Source organism: Malaclemys terrapin, chromosome 6 (genome assembly GCF_027887155.1).
Source record: "Malaclemys terrapin pileata isolate rMalTer1 chromosome 6, rMalTer1.hap1, whole genome shotgun sequence".
Classification (NCBI taxonomy): domain Eukaryota; kingdom Metazoa; phylum Chordata; order Testudines; family Emydidae; genus Malaclemys; species Malaclemys terrapin.
In genome coordinates this window covers 112396271-112412862 of record NC_071510.1, presented here as the reverse complement: position 1 = coordinate 112412862, position 16592 = coordinate 112396271, and the positions used below count along the sequence as shown (strand labels likewise).

Below are 16592 nucleotides of genomic sequence, written 5' to 3'. Positions count from 1 at the left end.
ATATAATTTTTCCCTATTGTGATGCTTCTTTTCAGTTGCAAAGAGGATTAAAGTCTACAGCTAAAACATTTATCATGTGAATGTTAATCCCTTCATTATTAACAGAATAATCAAAATGTACATCTTGGATTTAATTTACTTTAAACTTTACATTTTGTTCAGACAAGACAGCTTGACAACTATCTGTATGTAAAGCCCTAACTCTTCATCCAACGGTCTGTGACTCAACTTCCATCTAAAAACTCAAGTCATTTGGCTTGAATGTTTATCATTGTTGTACTGCAGTTACCAATGCGTATAATTCCACGCACTAGAAAGACTGTTAAACCATTTTTATACATTCTTTAAAATTCAAAATAGGATTACGTTTATTGCAAGAGCTAGAGGTGAAAGCAAAGATCAAGTTTTGCTGCTAGTGTCTGATTATCTATAAACATAATGGTTAATTTAATTAAAACTTTAAACACCCCCTAACTTTTGCATTAATTACCCGTCACATCATTAAACTAAGCATTTGAATTTCAAGATCAGTCTCTTTATTTTTGGAATTCTGTAAGGGGAAAATGTAAAAAGTATAAGTATCCAAAAGGTAACAGGACAATGCACCATACATATCTACAAGCACTACACCACAAATATACTATTTATGACTGCAGATTCTGTGAGTGTTTTTGATTGTAATAGTATATGTATTGTTAAACCACAGCTCACTAGAGGTTTCTCCCTCCATTGTGATTGCAATGAAGTGTATTTAGATCATTTGGTGGGGAGGATTCTTAACTTGATCAGTACTGTATATCCTGGGCTAACACTCATCTCAGTTTTACCCCAGACATAACCAGTACTGAGTTAATAAGAACCACTCAAGTTATTTAATTACTAACCATACTGGTATAATATTTAGATATGACTAGCCTAAAAATCTATTTCTTTCTTTCAGTTACTAATATGGAAATATTCTTGTTTTCATGAGCTGACAATTAGATATTTCATCGGTTTCTTGAATTTGGTTACTATCCTTAGTTTCTTTATGAGGCTGAGGGGGAAAAAAAAAAAAAAAAAAAAAAAAAAAAATCAACCAATACAACATGCTAGACTTTCATTCATTATTAGATATATTTTTCCTTAGTACAGCTTTTCAAGAATTCTACTGTTCTTCTCCACTAGTCTTCTTAAATGACAAAACTCAGGAATCCCCTTTTCATTTCAGGTTTCTCACAAAAAGACAAAAAAAACCCAAAAAACAAAACAAAAAAAAAAAACCCTTAACATAAGAAGTATCCCACTCCACATTACTCTGTTTAAAAGCTATTAAAGAAAAAGTGAGTTTTAAGAACATAGTTACAGTCTGCTGTTCCTGGTTAAATTTCAAATTTAGAATGGATAATTCCTGGAGATTTACTTCACAATAAGCAAAATATTGTCAGCCATAAGTTACTGCATGACTTTTGGTATTTGCCAAAAATAAGTTCCCATTCTGAACACAATTCAAAATGCACTATGAGAAAGAGGGGTTTACCTTGTCCTTCTGCCAGCCACTGCTAACAACACTAGCCAAAGTGGCCCTACAAACAACTCTCAACCTTTCTATAATTTTCCTCTTCAACAGTCAGAAATATAACTAGGCTTGGCAGAATTCGATTTTTTTTTAAACAATTTTGAGAGATAATATCAGTGTTTATTTTTAAGCATTTTTAATTTTAATCTATTTAAGTTTTCACAGTTGAGGGAAATTATGATCAGGCAAAAGGGGTGACAATTTATTTAATGACAGCAGATATTGAAATTCGAATAGTTAAAGCTTTATAGCTATTAAAACACAAATTGTCATCATCACATGTCAAAATATACAAATATGCTTAAATCAAACTATCTTGGTCTATCCAAGGCTGTGATCAAGTGTCTTGATATTTTTGGTCTTTTGGCCTCGAGATGAAAACCTTGTCTTTGTTTCTGGGACCTTGAAGTGAAAAAAATTCTCCAAGTTATATCAGTTCTCAAGCAGCATTTCTCACTTAGCCTAATATGTAAATTTCGATCATCACTGATGGAAATACGTGTGTGTGTGTGTGTGTGTGTGTGTGTGTGTGTGTGTGTGTGTGTGTGTAAAATTGTCGTTTACAGACATTTACCTATAAAAAAAATCTAATCCTTCCAAGCCTAAATAAAACTCTGAATGTGACACAAACTGTATACATGCTAAGTAAGATTAGTGAACTTTTCATCCACTGTTTTTTCCCCCCCGCAGTTTTCTTATCATCACTGTATCAGAAGTCAATTTGTGAAACCAGGCCTTTGTTTGAATTACTTTTACAAGTCTTTTTTCTGGAACAGACTGCATATATTTGAGAAATAATTTTGCTTGTAATCTAAGCCATGCAAGCTATATTCAACAGCTATAGTGACCTCCACCTAATAAACGCTTGTTGTAATGAAATCTGTACAAATACAGTAAATTGATTTTTGTAATAATTTCTGTACATTATATATGGGATGGCTTTACGGGAGCAGGTGTTCTAAGTCTCTGAATCAACCATTGACTTCTAGCACTAAGAATACATGATGGGGTAAGATTAAAAAAAAAGACAAAATTAACAATGATCCATTTTTGTTATTAAAAGAAAATATTAAGTTCTCTAAATAAATGTGGGCCATGTCAAATTTAAATTATGTTGCTCCCACAAAGACAACATGCTGTTTGTTGCTATTGTCTACACTGGCAAGGATTCTTCTGTAATCAGATGATTAAGAAATCTACAAATCTTGACATGAAAATTACTTTGACAATAAGTCCTTTTCCTCCAGGGATGACCAATACAGCAGCAGTGGGCTGTTCATTTTTGTTATTTCCTTATCTATAACAAGACATTTCTTTAATCTAAGCAGAAAATATTAAGATGTTACGCAAATGCATACCTAATAAGTAGTCACTGAAAGGGCAGACTACTAATGTTAACAAGAAAATCTAATTTACTTGCTTGGCATAAGGATTGGTCAAGAATATTAAAATAAAAGCTTTCCTGGAAGAACAAGAGTGAAAATGGAAGTACTCTAATCTTTGTTCTACAAAAAACCTGACCTACTTAGATGAATTACAAGATGTTTCCCTTGAACTATTAATACTGGCAAAATACAATTGTTTATAAATTATAGCATAAAGTTGTCTGCAAAATTTTTACAAAAGATAATGAATGTTTTAACTTTTGTGAATACAAAGTTAAAGGAATCAAATTATACAACTGTGAACAATTTTGAATACAATGTACAAACATGCCTTTCAGAAAATTCCCAATATTAAAAACCATTAGTTTTATTAATACTTAAGCTACAAGCCACTACCAAAGAACAAAGTAATAATTTATTTTTACAAAAGATTCAAATAAGAGTAGCTGTGTGCCAATATACAACTGTGAGCAGAGATTTTTAAACATGCATTATTTGGGTCTCTCTCAGTCTCGCCTGTTGAAGTGTTCCACTCTATAAATAGTCATTGGAGTAGGGATTTGAACCTGGGTCCCTCATTCCTAAGTAAGTGCCCTAACAGGCTACAGGAGTAATTCTCACTCTCTTTTCCTGGCCCAGAGACAGGAAACAAGTGGCCCAGAGACAACTGTAATTCATGGTAGCAATTCACTGTCATTCATGACATTGCTAGGGCTTTGGAGCGGTGCTCCGGCTCCGCTCCAGCTCCAGGCAAAAACCTGCAGCTCCACTGCTCTGGAGCTGCTCCGCGCTCCAGCTCTGGGTTCCGCTCCAAAGCCCTGCATTGAACAGTCATTGGACCAGAGAAAGACAGAATGACTACAGCGCAGGAGTTAGGGCACTCACCTAGGATGTGGGATACTTAAGTTCAAGTCCCTACCACAATGAGCGTTTTTTAAAAAAAGTAGAACATCTTCAACAGAACAAACAGAGATCCATATCAAAATATCCCATAGCCCAATGGCTAGGATGACCGCCCCGCCCACCACTCACCCTATGAGGGAGACCAAGTTTTAAATCCCTTCTCCATATCAGGCAGAGGGGCAGAAATAGAACCTCGGCCTCCCAAATCCCAGGTGAGCACCTTACCAACTAGGATAAAGGTTATAAAGAAAGTGGTTGTCCTCCTCTGCCATTTTCTGGATCTAGTCCTCCTTTGCTTTTGACATTTTGTTTTGAAATTTTTGTGTTTTGATTTTTTTGGTTCAGTCCAAACTATTAGTCAAACTCAAATAGTTTTGAGTTGACCAAAACTGTATTTTGCAGCAAATAAACTATTTGCAGAAATATTTTTGCCTTGCTGTACCTCTCTCTCTCTCTCTCTCTCTCTCTCTCATAGAACTGGAAGGGACCCTGAAAGGTCATTGAGTCCAGCCCCCTCCCTGCCTTCACTAGCAGGACCAAGTACTGATTTTGCCCCAGATCCCTAAGTAGCCCCCTTAAGGATTGAACTCACAACCCTGGGTTTAGCAGGCCAATGCTCAAACCACTCAGGTATCCCTCCCCCCTGAGGAGAGGCTAACCTCTAATGTCATTAATTGTGCTACACAAAAGACACTTTGGTGTATTAATTGATAGATCCATTTTTTACAATGACTTGCCACATTCATTTCTAAAATGATAAATATCTGAACAAGTTAAATGAATACAAACAAACACATGCTGAGAAGCACAATGTATCTATTTTGAAGTGCAGTTACTGAAAGGCAAATGTTTTTCTGACTGCGAGATTGTTAAATGTTTCTTCCGCCAAAATCCAGGAGATTGTATTAACATGTTTCTTACAACAACATGACACATGAACTCAGGAAATCTGAAGTTACAGTTAACATTTCTGTATTTAATGTGCAGCTTGGCATCAGATACTGTATGAGAACACTATGATTAGAGATAATTACGCTTGATATTTTCCTAACTTTTTGCATTATAAACACAGTACACCGTTTATTTTTCTTGTATAGGAGTTCTTTGTAGTTTAGGCCAGAATTTTCAGAAGGCTCCAGTGGAGGCCAGCTTTTCAAGAGTTAAGATTTTTCAACACCCAGAAGCTCTGACTGACAAGAGGCACTGGGCTACTTTGAAAATCCAGCCCCAGTTGAGAGCGCTCAGTCTGTGTTCCCTCTAATGTGCATGCCTGCGCAGCTGCACAGGAGCCCATCAAGGACTGTGCACCTGATGAGGAGAGCCATGTAGCCACAGGGGCCTGGAGAGGTGAGAGATGTGTGTGTGGGGGAGAATAGGGGGAGTTTGGGGCGCCTCTCCTGTTGCACTGGTCCAGGGACTGCTGCAGCAGGGAGAGGGCCGGGGGAGTCCTCTCACCCTGCCGCAGCCCCGGGGCCCATACCTCAAACCCCTCATCCCCGGCCCCACGCTAGAGCCCGCACCTCCAGCCAGAGCCCTCACCCCCCCCATACCCCAACCGTCTGCCCCAGCCCTGAGCCCCCTCCCACATGCCAAACCTCTCGCCCCACCCCTGCCACACATCACCTCCATATTGGTGCATATAACAAAATTCATTCTGCACATGGATGGAAAAAGAGGGAACATTGCAGTCAGTACTTTTTCAGGTCTGGTCCTTGAACTCTCATTCCACTGAAGTCAATGGGAAACTGACTTCAGCAGGAGCAGGATTGGGCCCTCACTAGGATACTAAATATTTGTTTTTAAATACAGAGATTTGGGGAGTGTCCAAACAACAAAGGACAACGATACACGACTTACAGAGATTTGAGTAGTCTATGTGACTAAAAATGCAAACAACTGTAAAAAATATTTCTGTGGGATGCAAACTAAAAGACAGGCTACAGATCAAGGTGGAGCCATTTAGACATCATAGTGACTAGGAAAGGGATCATCTCAACTACCATTATGGTAAGGAGCTACGCTTCTTCACTTCATCTAAAACGTGTTCACACACACACACACACACACACACACACACACACACACACACACACACACACACAGTAATTCAAGCAGAGCTGCTTCACTCAAAACAAGTGATCAAATAAAGTTAGATGGCAAAAAAGAGCATGAAGTTAGAATCATAGAATATCAGGGTTGGAAAGGATCTCAGGAGGTTATCTAGTCCAACCCCTTGTTCAAAGCAGGACCAATCCCCAACTAATAAAGTTTGTAGGTATAACATACAGCTAGATATCTTTAAGCAAGAGGAATGGAAAAACAGAGCAATAAAGATTAGATACACTTAGAGGGACAAGTCCAACTAATCTAATCATAATAATTTTTGATGTACATACTGAAGAAAAAAACACTTATCTGAATGGTAACTTCTGAACATACAAAAAATATTAAAATGTATGAACTTTTGAACAGTGCTAGTCAATGTCCCTGGAAAGCTAACGTCCTTAACATAACTTGTTTGACACTAAACACATATACTGGAAATATTTAATTTCACATGTTTGCTCCTGGCATGAAAAACACCTCTGGCTGGCAGAAAACGCTTTTTTCAGAAGCCAGAATTCACTAATGCAGTGGTTTTCAACCTTTTTTTATTTGTGGGCCCCTAACAAATTTCAAATACAGGTGTGGACCCCTTTGGAAATCTTAACCAGTCTGCATACCCCTAGGGGTCCGCAGACCATAAGTTGAAAGTCACTGCACTAATGTTAAGGTCTTCTGAGATAGTTACATTGCTAACAATATCATCTTCTCATGATGAGGTACAAACCCGAGTTCAAAAAAGGATTAGATAAGCTCAGGAAGGATAAGTCCATCAATGGCGACTAGCCATGATAGAGCACGTGTGTCCCCGACTGTTTATCCCTAAGATCTGGTTGACACTATACACCTCTATGTTGCTCATGAAAAATCCACATCCATGAGCGATGTAGTTATACCAGTGGTCCCCAACCTTTTTAGTCTATGGAGGATCGTGGTGGCGGACGAGCATCTACCGAAATGCCACCAAAATGCCGCCGACAAGTGGCAACGTCAATGGGTGTCGCCGCTTAAAAATGCCGCCGACAAGCAGCCTCACCCAGAGGCGTCATCGCCGAAAATTGGCAGCATTTCACCAGCGACGCCTCTGGATGACTGCTTCCTGGTGGCATTTCGGTGGATGCTCGTTCGCTGGCCAGTACCCGGGTGCACTTAGACGCCCTGGCGGGCGCCATGGTCCCCACAGACACTGCGTTGGGGACCCTTGAGTTATATCAACCTAATCCCCTATATAGATAGTGTCATGTCATGGGGAGAGCAGTAATCAGAAGTGATACAATATTAATAGTGTGAACAAAAAAATTCTATTTTTACAATATCCAGAGCCAAATTCAAGAGGCTACAAGATTGAGAAATATCAGCCAAATTAAAAAGTTGCCTACTTTTCACTAAACAAAATTAGTTTGGATTTTAAGCTATTATGGTACAAACAGTCATTTTAGGTGGTGACAAAAAGATTAGAGAAAAGATAATGTCTTTCAGTTTGTTTACTGTGTGCATTTTATATGCAGGGAAGAAGAGCTTGGTATAATCAAGGAAATGAGACAATTCCATAGGTCCACAAAGGATCTTGCTATGGCCAAGATAATTTGCCTGGGAATCACAAATGCTATGAAAATATTTTCTATAACGCTCCTCAAAAGTCACTTTCACTGTTTCCCCTCCACAGTCAGTTTCCCAATTTGTGTGGCTCCTTTTCCACAATGAAACAGGGAAGAAGTTTTCTCTTTTAAGAACAAAAAACCCAGGAAAATAAGATTGTAAAAACAGAAAAATTGACACCTGGACTCAAAGGCAAGCACAGTAACCTGAAACCTCTTAAAAAATTGACTAGCCTGCCAGCTGATGATGTCCCTTTAACCTCGTATTGTCAGAACAACATCTGAAATCTTAATCCTTCATTTACCTATGTAAGAGAAATGTAAAGAGGCTCACTTAACTACTGTCTGTACATGAAGTTCCCTCTACACTCATGTACACATTTTTCAGATTTCAGTTTGACCTGACCTATACTGGTTTAAATCAGGAAGAATTACAATGAAGAAAAAATTGAGTTAGACCCTTGTAAAACCAGTGTAAGAGAAATTTGAATCAGGTCTTCAACAAGACACTAAGGACACACACTTACCTCATTTCATTCACTTGTCTGAGGACCTCCTCTTGAGTTTTCACAATAGTGTCAAGCTCTTGTTGGGAGACCTGAAAAAACAACCCCCCCAAAATGGTCAATGCCAGAGTACAGAGCTATGCATGTAGAAAAGAAGTAAACTGATTACATGTTTGAATTCATGTCAACATATTAACAATGATACACATTTTGAGTTCACCTGTCCTTGTTGGCCTGGAATACCAGCTCCTCTTTTGGTAATCTCTTCTGTTATTGCAGAGACGTACCTCCTCTGCTCATCGAGAATCATGTCCAACTGCCTATTAAGTTGCTTGATTTCAAGATGAATTCGATTCTGCCCTTCAAAGATTTGTCTCAATTCACGATCACTTACAGTTTCATAGAAATCATCCGCTAACAAAAAATAAATGACTTATTATAGTTCTCCATTTTCAGATAGTCAAATATGTGCATGCATGTTCATATGCCATAAAGTTTTATTTCACCTCAGCCCCCAAAAACACCCAGAGGGTATGAGCACACTCATTTTTGTATTTATATTAATACCTGCAGCACCTCAAAACCCCAGCCTAGGATTAGAGCCCCTTTTGTATTAGTCACAGTAAAAAACCAAAAAACCAAACAAACAAACAAAAAACCACACACAAAAAACCCCAACCAAAGACAGTCCCTGCTTCAGAAAGCTCAAGCTGCGATTCAGACAATGTGCAAGAAAGACAAGGTAATAATATGGACAGACATGTTTGCGTAAATTAGTAGTCATAGTGGTCTCAGTAGTCACCAGCCTAACCATTGTCAATCAGGAGCGATTTGAAGGAATCGTAAAAGTACATTTTAAGGAGAATTTTGAGATAAAGAGGTCTCTTTCCAAATTTTGACAGGAGTTCTTCTCAAGCAATGTGGGAATGGGAGAAAAGCAGTCAATCAAAACTAGCATTCAGTAGCGAAGTAAAAGCTGAAATCAACTGTGCAATAAAAAAACAAATCTGATTTGAAAGGCAAGGTGGAGCTAAAATGGTAGAGGGTTATAAAGTGAAGACAAGAAGCTTAAGCTTGATACAGTGGGCAAGGGGGAGTCAGTGGAGGAATGCAAAGTGGGGGGCAGGGTGGTCATATGACTGGACAGAACAGATGATCCTAGCAGCAGACCTGGCATAGCTAAAATTTTCTAAACTGGGACCCTAAATCCATATTTAGGTATCTAAATATAAATGACCTGAATTTATGATCAGCTCACTCACAAATCTCATTTAAGTCACTGGGAGCTATAGGTGTAAGATCCTAAATATGGGCTTAGGAGCCTACTGTTAGGTACTTATATTTTAAATACCATGATGTTAATAATTTGGTAGTCCTATTTGTTAGAGGTATGGTATACAATAGACTTAGGCCATAACTTTCAAATCTAACCCTGAGTTAACATGAGTTACTGGTATTTTTAATATTTCAATGCTAGTTATTTCTGCAGAGTTGAAATTAATGGGACTCAAATATCTGCTTGAAGTTAAACATATGTTCAAAGGCTTTAGTGAATAGGGATGGACTGTTGAATTAGGGCCTTAACAACCAACACATCACAGACAGAAAGAAGATCCACAGAAAACATTTGCCTGGCTCCTTACTTTCAGATCAGCAGAAGAGATTAGTTTTCTCAATAAATTTTCAAGAAACTGTCAAACTTTTCCCCTGGCCCATTAGAAAACCACCTGTCCACCCATCACCCTACAGGCACACAGACTTCTATTCACTCCTTCAGTTACAAAGGAACACCATACATGTCTGTTAATATTTCAGCAATCCCTTGGCATAGAGAAGTCCAAAGAACTTCTGGATAAAATAATTGACATAAGGGAGTTGGGGGAGTTCAGGATTTATGGGACTGGGCCCCAGCTCTAAATACACTGGCACAGCTAATGTAATCGTGAGCATGGATATCATCATCATCTTCAGGTTTAATAATGTGTTTTCCCTGACAATTAATAATTTGTTTATTTAACTTGCCTGGCTGCCCTTGCATGTCAGGATGATCCTTCTGAAATTCTTCCTTCTTTTTATCCAGTTCTTGTTGAAAATGCTCAAACTCTTCTTGATATTTCTCTTTATCCGTCTCGGGAATTTCTGCATCTGGAATAGGCTTTAAAGCAATTTTTAAAAACAAGGTATTACTAGAAATCCTCAACATTTTCAGTCCTCTTTCCAACAAATCTTATCTCCCAGGGGCTCTCTTGTCAAGATTTGTTCACATTCTGAGGCAAACAAACATGCTTCAACACTCATGCTACTTGCTATAAGATCTATACTTATGGAAACACATACTTCAGAGTGTAAAGTTGATATTATAAGACACTATACATCCCTATTGTGATTCCTACCATTTTTAATTTGTGGGAATTTTTTTGCAGTTAGAAACATCAGAACTTTCTACTGTGAGAGATAGACAGACATTGTGAACAAATATTACATTACTAAACAAGAGCCATGCGAAGTAGAAAGTCAAACTGGCCAAGCATTTTTCCAGGAAAGAGAAATAGTGAAAAGTAATTTTTTTAAAATTTCACTATTAATATAAATATGACAAAACAAGTATATTTTGTTTTTAAAACTATTCAATTTAATTCAGTGCCCTTTCAAAGTGTCTAGTTTAAGATTTTTCCACATTTTACTATTCAGACATTTTATTGTATTAGTCTCATTTTCCCAAGATAGTAGACTGTATACCCACATCAACATTTTGAAACAGAAAAGAAAAACATGAAATAAGGTGCTTCAATGCTGACATTTTAATGGACTCCCAGCCACATGCTGAACATATGCATATCTGTAAAATTAATATATTCTAATGCATAAAGATGCTTACTGCTTCTTTCCCAGGCTCAGTCAACTGGAAAGTTAGGAAAGACAGTACATCGTGGTCATCTGAATAAAAAGCAAATACATCAAATTAGTCTAAATATACTAGTATTTAAATTACCACTATTAGTTATGAAATATTTTTTCTAACACATTCTAATTTATTATGGAAGTTTCTGATTTACTACAATAAAATTCTAGCCTTCTTTTGACTGTTGGTGTTTTGTGGCATGCTCTCTCAGTTCTCATTAGTTGGTCACTTGGATTTGTAGCCCAGATGAATGGCATACCAAAGACAGAAGAAGTGAGAAAAGTCTTCTATACAGTACTTTAAAAAGTTACAAGGACATACTAACTAGTGTATTAGATAATTTCCCTTCCACCCATCTGTCCCCTGCCTGCCTGCCCACCCCAACCCCACAAAAACAATTTTATTTATATACATATATACATTATATATACACATACACACACAGAAAGAATTTGGGAAGTACAGTCAGTCTGGCTTTAAAATGTTCTAATACTCCTTTGTTTTATTTGGGAATGAAACTGCCAAGTTGCAGATCTCAAACCTAAACAATTCGATGGTGTTTGTTTTTAAAAAGTTTATCTTTTCAACAATTCCTTTCATATATCCCCTCAAGATTCCCTCTCTCCCCCCCCAGTGAGCTTAGTACTCATGAATGGTGTTCAGTTAATACTGTTGGAGACTGCAGTCCTCTAAAATTCACCCAGATGCAGAAAGTGGGCAGTGGGACTGCACAGGGAGCAAGGAGTGGAGGTGGCACAGGCAGAGCAAGTGCACAGGGTGGTGTCCTTCTCCATACAGTTAAAAGAGTCTCTGGTCTAGCCACAAATAGGCCAAAGTATAAAAGGTGGTTTCAGGGGAGGTCAAGACCACTGTATCTATATTATGGGGCCAGAAACCACAGTAAAGGAAGACTGAAATAGTAACTGTGCCATCCACTGGTTGACAACATTCATTCCATTACTCACACAAACCCAGAACTGATCCTTACACAAGGACCAATTATTCAGGCATTGGGCAGTGTTGGCTTCTTGATATTCACATCCATAAAACAGGTGCAGCACAGACAGCAGTTGCGCATGCTTTTTTAGACTATCCTGCTAATATGCCGTCCTTATCTGTAGGGACAGTGAATCACCAACAAGGGTTCCAAGTACTGCTAATTAGGGTGATAGCTTTGCAGCTTGGCTAATTGTTTAATAGACACTAGAGAGTGATCAGCAAGTCATTTCACACAGGCCAAACAGCTATCATGACCAGCACAGCCTAGACTCTTACTATCAGCTAATCACCATCATTCCATACCAACCCCCTTCGGCATCCCATCATTTACAATTAGCCTCATTCTATCTTAAAATGTCAGTTGCCGAGTAATGATTTACTGAAGCCCTATACATCACAGCTCATCAACATGGACCTCAAACTTAAATACAGTGAAAAATATTACCTGCAAGTCCCCCTGTTGCTGCGGATATTCCAAAGTACCCTTGCGATGGTAGTACCATATTTTCCACTTTACCACAAAATTCATAGTCTTCTTTATCTGGAGTAAAGCCATTGTTAATCATTACCTAGAAAGAAAGACACCTAGATTACACCTACAAATTTGCATTTGATGCTTAAAACATGCCAGTTTAATTAGTACAGAACTTGCATAAAGCAAAGTAAAAAGTGCATTAGGTAAGTTAGAAAGAGGCTCTAGAAATAAGGAGTTAGTAAAACCCCTCATAATTTTAGCTATTAAAGTTCTAGTTAAGGAGTATGCAGCAAATGCATTATTTCTTTATTTTATAAATCTATAAGATTATACATTAGACATTAGACATACAGGGTATGAAATACAGATCTTTTATACCCCAAAGGACACTAACAGTGAAAGAAAGCAGTTAGAACTTAATTTTCCAAAGTGTAGCAATGGAAGAAAAAAAAAAAACTAAAATTCTAATTCAAAGGTAGCTCCCCAGTTCAGTGATATTCAGCGGTCAGTGGTTCAGGAGCCAAATTAGCCATCAACGTTACCCTAAAGAGCCACAATGGGGAGAATTCATGGCTTCATTTACCATAGTACTACATATTCATATTTAAAAACAGTATGACAGGGGAAATTATATATGTTAATTTATATGTTATTCTCACTGCAAAATGACTGACCAAGTATTATTATTTTATCAACTACAATTGAGTAATATCATAGTAAAAGCATCCTGATTATTAACTATTCTAAATTATTAACCAAATCACAGTGTTTTAATATCATGCTGCGAAGAGCCACGAGACGCATTAAAGAGTCACTTGCACTCCTGAGCCTCGGTCTAAGCATCACTGGGGTAATACAAGTAGTTCTATCCAGCATGCAAGAGTATTACACAAGTTCTGACAAATGTAATAATTTCCTGTATGCTTTTTGGTGCCACTCAAAGGGTTGGCTTCAATGGACAGCCAAGGATTTGGATGTTAGCTTAGAGACGGCCTCCTTCACCACAAAAGGCACTGACTTGCTTGGGCTAACAGAACTGAGATCTAAAGTACTGGCAAGAGCGTCAGGGCCCACTCAGTTAAGGGCTCCAGGAAAGATGCATCTTTTCTAAGGCTTCCTGGTGTTTGCTTTTTGGAGGACATTTTACTACTTTTATCCCAAAGCAAGAGACTTGAACATATTAATTAGCTCACGTAACTACGCTGGAACTTGGTAATTGGGCACATTTTATGGAAGCCCAGAATTAAGGTTAAAAATAGAATATTTATTTCAAACTGCCTCATCCTAGTGCCATTTCTCCATCTGGAGTGGGTTCATTCCACCACAAACGTAAAAAAATTTCTTGGACATTTCCTTACATCATAAAAACACCTCAAAACTGGACATACCTGCCAAAAGCAGCCTTGGAATGTAGAAGCAAGAATGTTGAAGGTGCATAGAGTTAGGGAAGCTTGCAAAGTGGCTGTCGACACTATACTTTTATCTGATTTCTATCAGTCCCTCATTTTCATAAGTTTTAGTCCACTTGGCTTTTTTTTTTTTTTTTTTTTTTTTTTAAATAAAAGAGTTCACGAAAATTTCATACTTAAAAGCTCCAGAAGTTGAATAATGTACTGTGTTATCTCAAGACTATTAGAGTACTTACAGTTAGTGTTTTTTGGTAATATGTAATCTTTGCTCGGACAGGATAGGGCTTGTTACGAAAATCTCTCTGACAAGATGCCAATGCTTGTGTGGAACCATCACTATGAAAGAAGAGAATCTGCTTACAGAACTACATCTTTACTATGTACTAGCTAGAAAAAAAGGCATGAAAATTTCATTATTTTAGTGGATTACAAATGTCAAGCAAGAACAAAAGCCCTCTGGACAGTTAAATTAAGTTTTGCATTTTCAAAAGGTTTAGGATTGACAGCATTGGAAGTGAAATGAAGTACTTTAGCACAGAACAGAAGCATGGGCAGAGGTAGTACAAGCTTCCCAATGCTACCTTTCCAACATGCTTCAGTACTGACCCAGAGGGACCACCTCCCGGAGACTCTCTATGCAGACAGCTAACAAGGGTGTCAAATGTGATGTAGACATTTGTCCATCAGGAATATGAATGAGACCACCAATTCATTTCACAGGAGGTATGTCAGTTGTCAACTGGTAGCTACTTGTGATCACTGAGAATTTGGGGCATATCTGAACGAGTGAGCTACAGGTGAAAAATTCTGTACCTCACCAATTTATCTGAGCCACCTTGTCCCGGTACACTTGGTATTATATTATCACAACATTCACCATGCTATTTTTTAAGAAAAATTGGCACTCCTGTGCAGCTTCTGCTAAATTCACAACAGTTAAAAAAAAATAAAAAAATTCAAAGCTATTAAATTATACTGGTTCTCCAACAACAAAAAAGCATTTTATAGTTCTACTCAAATTCAAACCCCCATGGAAGAAGACAATCTGTAGGAAAAGTGTATGCTTCTAGGTGATTTCAATCAATGCAGTTATATTATAACACATACACACACTGTCTGGCATGTGCACCTACATGGAACACAACAAAAACTATTTGACATTCTCTTACCAATAAAAATTAAGTGTCTTCAACCTTATTTAAAAAGCCTCCAAACATTTCAGCAATCAATACCACAGGTCTATCACATCCAAATAAAATTAATAGACTTACTTCTGATGGTCATAAAGGAGTTTTCCATTGTTACCTACAACAATTATTGATGGATTGTTTTTCTGAAAGACAAACCATATGAACAAACGGTTTAAAAATTTAAAATGAAGTAATTTTACAAATTAGAAACAGATTCAATATACAATATCATTAACAGCCTTCCCAACAGCATGGTAGTAGGCTATAGAGACAGCCAAAGTCTTAACTCCGATGCAGCTTTGGTGGGAGGGGAGTAGGAAAACTAAATAGTTTGATGAAATAGCACTGTGTCAATCAACACAAAGAACGGCAACTTGCTTTTGTTCTATAAAAGATCTGTGGGTGGAAAAAAGCATGGGAGTTCAGTTCTGGACATACTATTTTCATATTTACTATTTATGCTTGTAATTTGATAATTTAAAAATAAAAACTGAAGGTATTAGTTGAAAGATGATCAAATCCAATAAAGATGCAGCATTTCACGCCTAAACACTATAACAGGAGTAGTAGGTGAAGGACTGACCTTCTATTCCACTAGTATCTTTGGAGGATGTTAAACAAAAGCTGCTAAGTTAGACATTTTTCAAGTAGCAAGTTCAGATGACAAGCATCCAAGAGCTTTAAAAGAGCTGGCTGAGGAGCTCACTGAATCATTAATGTCGATTTGCAATACGTCTTGGAGCATAGGAGAAATTCCAGAAGACTGGAAGAAAGCTAATGATCTGCCAATTTTTTAAAAGGTAATGGGATGACCTGAGTAATTATAGGCCTCTCAGCCTGACATCAATCCTGGGCAACATAATGAAGTGGCTGATAAAAGACTTGATTAATAAAGAATTAAATTAGGGTAATGTAATTAATGCCAATCAACAGAAAATAGGTTCTGTTAAACTAACTCATCTTTTTCGATGAGAGCATAAGTTTGGTTGATACAGTCATAGTGTTGACATAATATACTCAGATTTCTGTAAGGCATTTGACTTGGTACAGCATGACATTTGATTAAAAAACTAGAATAATATAAAACGAACATGGTACACATTAAATGGATTAAAACTGTGTAGAACTGATGAATGAAATTGTTTTTAATTGTTCAGTTTATTAATGTAACTTCATAAGTAAAGTTTTATGAATGAAATAACATTCATTCATAAAACTGGTTACCCCAATAACTGGCTAATTGACAATTAAGATGCTTGTTAAGAGCCATAGCCTTCAGCCAGCTGCCCTTGTAAGTTTCACTTTCAATCCAATTGCTGCTTAAATCACTGAAACTTGCACTGTTTCAACATTGTAACTTCTGCTCACTGTTTGCCATTCATTATACTTGTCTACATTGTAGCTTCTGTTCTCTTTGTCATTCCTTACACTTGTCCATACAAACTCTATTTTAAAACGCTCACTCCATTTTGTAAAAGCCTGCTGCAACCTTCATTTTTGCAAAACCCTGCTGTAATCTTACTAGTTTACATGTGTGAATGAGGTATGGATGGATGATGAAATC

General features: G+C 37.4%; 1 protein-coding gene across 1 annotated transcript in view; it reads right to left on the bottom strand.

Annotated features, from left to right (window-relative positions):
- Positions 1–16592, bottom strand: part of LMAN1 (lectin, mannose binding 1) — a 33180-nt gene that overhangs the window by 5259 nt on the left and 11329 nt on the right. Inside the window, exons 4-10 of the mRNA XM_054031707.1 lie at positions 15110–15171; positions 14075–14174; positions 12400–12523; positions 10932–10990; positions 10076–10208; positions 8274–8467; positions 8075–8145 (exon numbers count right to left, since the gene is read on the bottom strand). Coding sequence (XP_053887682.1) covers positions 8075–8145; positions 8274–8467; positions 10076–10208; positions 10932–10990; positions 12400–12523; positions 14075–14174; positions 15110–15171 — 743 coding nt within the window. The remainder of the gene's footprint in view (positions 1–8074; positions 8146–8273; positions 8468–10075; positions 10209–10931; positions 10991–12399; positions 12524–14074; positions 14175–15109; positions 15172–16592) is intronic.